The sequence below is a fragment of the Coenobita brevimanus genome, chromosome 41 (genome assembly GCF_032717465.1).
Source record: "Coenobita brevimanus isolate Jiangsu-jjx chromosome 41, ASM3271746v2, whole genome shotgun sequence".
NCBI classification, from domain to species: Eukaryota; Metazoa; Arthropoda; class Malacostraca; order Decapoda; family Coenobitidae; genus Coenobita; species Coenobita brevimanus.
In genome coordinates, this window is record NC_136994.1 from 19704742 (window position 1) to 19709741 (window position 5000).

The following is a 5000-nucleotide window of genomic DNA, read 5'->3' on the forward strand; positions in this document are numbered from 1 at the left end:
TCTCTCTCCTTATAAGTCCGTCTTGAGGTCGGGCTGGTCTCAGAAGGGAATATGGTCCATCTTGATCAGGTGAAGGTTAAGTACTTTCAACATTTTCTTACCTGGGCTACATCTCTCTCTCTCTCTCTCTCTCTCTCTCTCTCTCTCTCATTAACCCCTTGGAGGTAGTAGCAATAGTAGTAGTAGTAGCAGTAGTAGCAGTTGTGGTGATAGTGTATGTGGTGGTGGTGGTAGTAGTAGTAGTATTAGCAGTGGTGGTGGTAGTAGTAGTAGTAGTTGTAGTAATAGTAGTAGCAGCAGCAGTGGTAGTAGTAGCAGCAGCAGTGGTGGTAGTAGTAGTAGCAGCAGCAGCAGTGGTAGTAGCAGCAGTAGTAGTTGTAGTAGAATAACTTCCTCAGTAAATTGTCAAGCCCTACTCTTGCCGTATTGTTACCACGCCAACCACCTTAACAACTCCATCTCATGTACATTCCCAATTACCCCTTAATAGTACATGAGCTGGAGGGAGGGAGAGGGAGGGGGAGGCCGAGGATGAGATGGAGGGATGGAGTTGAGAAGTATGTGAGTTGGGGGGAGGGCAGTCAAATGGTGGGTCACAGATCGACTTGGAGGCGTTTTGTCTGCGGCCACCCTTTGCGGGATTAGGGCGTATGGCTATAGATAGATAGATAGACAGATAGATAGATAGATTCCATGATATTCACCTGTCCTCCGTTAATTACACGTAAGAGAATAATCAGTATTGCAGGTGACATAGAGCATCCTAACACCTTTTCTCTAGCGATTTATTTTCTGTATTACACCTTAACTTTCTCGTGTGTTCTTAATATCATTTCATTGTTTGTTTATTTTGATTTCGTGACGGGGCTCCCAAACACCTTTTCCCTAGCGATTTATTTTACATACCTTAACATTCTCGTGTTTTGTTTGATTTCGACGTGGAGCACCCTAACACCTTTTCCCTAGCGATTTATTTTACATACCTTAACATTTCCGTGTGTTATTTTTTTTTTTTAATTTTGAGTTTTTTTTTTAAGGTTTAATGTATAGGATAAGTCGCAGAGGAGAATGTGCTGCGGTAGAAAGAATGATACCAGAATGTAGTGTGGTGTTTTAAAATGCATCGGCCACTGTTTGTTGACCTTATTAGGATGCGTTGAGTAGGCTGGACTAGTGTTTTTATTGTGTGTGTGTGTGTGTGTGTGTGTGTGTGTGTGTGTGTGTGTGTGTGTGTGTGTGTGAATTGTGTTTATATTGGGGTTAAGGATTTCGTGTGTGTGTGTGTGTGTGTGTGTGTGTGTGTGAATTGTGTTTACATTGGATAAGGATATCGTGTGTGTGTGTGTGTGTGTGTGTGTGTGTGTGTTGTTTGAATTCTGTTTGTATGAGTTCTCTCTCTCTCTCTCTCTCTCTCTCTCTGTATTTATATTGCTATAATCGTACGTCTGGTCACGCTATTTCCTCCTTCCCTCCTTTCTACCCTCTCTCTCTCTCTCTCTCTCTCTCTCCCCCCTTCTTCTCCTTTTCCTTCTCATTCTTCTACTTCGTCGTCTTTTCCTTCCTTCCTTCCTTCCTTCCTCCCTCCCTCCCTCCCTCCCTCCCTTCCTTTCTTCCTTCCTTCCTTCCTTCCTTCCTTCCTTCCTCCCTCCCTCCCTCCCTCCCTCCCTCCCTCCCTCCCTCCCCTCCTTCCTTCCTTCCTTCCTTCATCCCCTTCCTCCCTCCCTCCCTCCCTTCCTTCCTTCCTCCCTCCCTCCCTCCTCTGTCATCACTTACCCCTCCCTTCCCTCTTTCTCCTCTCCCTCCCTCCCTCCCTCCTTCTCTCCCTCCCTCCCTCCCTCCCTCCTTCTCTCCCTCCTTCTTCCTGTTTCCCTCATTAGGCCTTCTCATTTGTGTGTGTGTGTGTGTGTGTGTGTGTGTGTGTATCCACCAGTATCAATCTATCAATCAATATATGTATGTATGTATGTATGTGTATGTCATGTTGTCTATGTCTGTCTTTCTATCTATCTGTGTGTGTATTTTCATGTATATCCTACCATTTTCCCTACATACATACATACATACATACTACCTACTTCCCTCCCTACCTTCTCCATTTCCCCCCCCTCCCCCATGCCTACCTACGGCCTACCTACGCACAGGGGGTCCAGCTGGGCGTCAGTAGGTCAATTAATGCAGCACAGGTGTCAGTACTTACGCAGAAATATCAACCCTACTTACGTTATTGGATGGATTTTACGCCTGCCTGGGTGTGAGTGAATGATGAATGAGTGAATGAAGAGTGAGAGAGAGGTGGGTATGTGAGAGAGAGAGAGAGAGAGAGAGAGAGAGAGAGAGAGAGAGAGGGAGGGAGGGAGGGAGGTATAGGTAAACTGACTGTAGACTTTCGTGCCTCCTGTATCGTGAATGAATGCTGAATGATGAGTGAGAGAGTGAATAACCAGTGAATAAGGAGTGGGTGTGGGCATGTGTGAGTGAGAGAGAGAGGGAGGGAGGGGGAGGGGGAGGGAAGAAGGTGGGGAGGGTGAGTCTTGGTGATAGTGACAACTCGAAGCTTGCACAGTGAACACGCCTGCCCACTCTCTCACTTTCTCACTCTCTCTAACTCTAACCCTGAGCTTGAGCGAGTGGTGAGTGTGGTGAGAGATAGTGGTGACCCTCAGGAACGTGTGGTGGTGAAAGGAAGAGGGAGGAGGAAGAGGAAGAGGTGAAAAGAGGAGGAAGAAGAGGTGAAGAGGAGGTGATGGCGGCTGTTCAGGTAGAGTGAAGGAGCCAAGATTTCTTTTCCCTCTCTCTCTCTCTCTCTCTCTCTCTCTCTCTCTCTCTCTCTCTCTCTCTCTCCATATTTTTAGACCCTATGCCCATATCCCTGTTAAATTGCTTGTGTGTGTGTGTGTGTGTGTGTGTGTGTGTGTGTGTGTGTGTGTGTGTGTGTGTGTGTGTGTGCATGTGGTCTGTGTGTATGTATGTGTGTGCAGATCAGTTGGTGTATTGTGTGTAAATGAGTGTTTGTGTGCGTTTGTGTATGTTTGTTTGAGTGTGTGTAAATGTTTTGTGTGTAGACATAGATTATGTATGTGTGTGTACGTGTGTATGTGCGCGTATGTCTGGCATGTGTGGGTTTTAGCTGTGTATGTGTGTGTAGGTGGAGTGTGTAGGCAGAGAACGTGTGTGTGTGTGTGTGTTTGTGTGTGTGTGTAGCAAGAGTGTGTAGGTGAAAGTAATTGTGTTGAGATGAGTGTGTGTACCATATGTGTAGGCAAAGCTGTGTATGTGTAGCAGTGTGTACGTATTTGTGTGTGTGTGTGTGTGTGGGTGTGGGTGTCGTGTAGCAAGAATGTCTGGGTGTAAGTACTCGCTGTGTGCGTATATGACTGTGTGCGTAGGTGTAATGTGTGGACGTTGTGCTTACATGTGTACGTAATTGGGTGTGTGTGTGACTGGTTTTGTGTGTGTGTATGTGGTTGCATGTATGTGATTTTCATGTGTGTGTGTGTGTGTGTGTGTATTAACTGATGTGATTTTGTTTTATGTGTATGTATTTGTGTGTACGTTTTGTTTGTGTACGTTTTTTGTTTGTGTGTATGTGTTTGGTGGTGTTTTTACGTGTTTGTGTATGTGTGTTTGTGTATGTGTGTGTTTCTGTAGTGTATGTATATGTATGTATGTATGTAGAGTAGCCATTGTGTAAAATTGGATGTGTGTATGTATGTATGTGTGTGTGTGTGTGTGTGTGTGTGTGTGTGTGTGTGTGTGTGTGTGTAGGGGGAGCAAATTTAGACCTGCCAAAAGTGACCCATTCATTATAAGTCCAAGATTCCCCTCTCATGCCCGGGCCAGCTCTTGTACCACAGTTATAGCCAAATTATTATTATTATTATTATTATTATTATTATTATTATTATTATTATTATTATTACTACTACTACTACTACTACTACTACTTTTACTACTGCTACTGCTATTACTATTACCACTACTACTACTACTACTGCTATTATTATTATTATTATTATTATTATTATTATTATTATTATTATTATTCGTTAACTCCTTCACTCCTCTAATATTCCTGATCAAACTTAAATCGATTTGGGTAGATAAAGGAACTAGAAAATAGATAGATAGATAGATACATATATAATAGATAGATAGATAGATAGATAGATGTAGTATTTAATAATCCGTATATTATTTTTACGTCAATCATTACAGATAAATTAAATGACATATGGTTATAGTTCTCTCTCTCTCTCTCTCTCTCTCTCTCTCTCTCTCTCTCTCTCTCTCTCTCTCTCTCGACTACTGTTGGGCATTGAGGGGGCAGACCTAGTGGGGTAAGCGTGAGTCAGAGAGAGAGAGAGAGCAAACAAACAAGGCTGACTGCAAGGGTTAATGTCTGATGCTCTAGTCCAGAGAGAGAGAGAGAGAGAGAGAGGGAGAGGGAGAGAGAGAGATTTAATACGAGCTTCTTTACGCATTTTATCTGTTGGTCTAAAATTACCGTCTCTCCATCTTGAATGTTGGGGCTAGTCACGAAGAAGTGCTATGGAAAGGATATAGAACTGTTGTATGAAGGAATGGTTGTGGAGAGGTTGCATTAAAACAACTAGATAATATTCAGAACAAAGCCGTTAGAATCATTAACAACCCTGCCATTACAAATAAACTACCTCCCCTGCAAGTAAGAAGGAATGTTGCCTCCCTTGCATTATTTTACAGATATTTTTTTGGCAAATGCTTAGACGAAGTTGCGTCCATGGTGCCACCTCTCCATGCCTTCCCTCGTGCTACACGGGCATCTGGCAGCGCTCATGACTGGAATGTCACTCAGCCATATTGCAGAACCTCTGCCTATCAGAATTCTTTCATTCCCCGAACTGCATCTCTCTGGAACTCGCTTCCCCAGAGTTGTTTCCCTCCAGACTTCAACCCACAGCTGTTCAAGTCCAACTGTTACAGATATTTTATGAACAGAGGACACCAGTAATCTGGTGCAT

General features: G+C 43.7%; 1 protein-coding gene across 2 annotated transcripts in view; it reads left to right on the plus strand.

The window, feature by feature from the left end:
* The window catches only part of LOC145397506 (uncharacterized), a 47700-nt gene that overhangs the window by 8525 nt on the left and 34175 nt on the right, over positions 1-5000 (plus strand). Inside the window, exon 1 of one of the 2 annotated variants that reach the window (XM_080270576.1) lies at positions 2611-2758. The exons of the other annotated variant lie outside the window; for it this stretch is intronic. Coding sequence (XP_080126702.1) covers positions 2744-2758 — 15 coding nt within the window. The 5' untranslated portion in view covers positions 2611-2743. Of the gene's footprint in view, positions 1-2610; positions 2759-5000 lie in introns of those variants that run through there. 2 annotated transcript variants of the gene reach the window in all.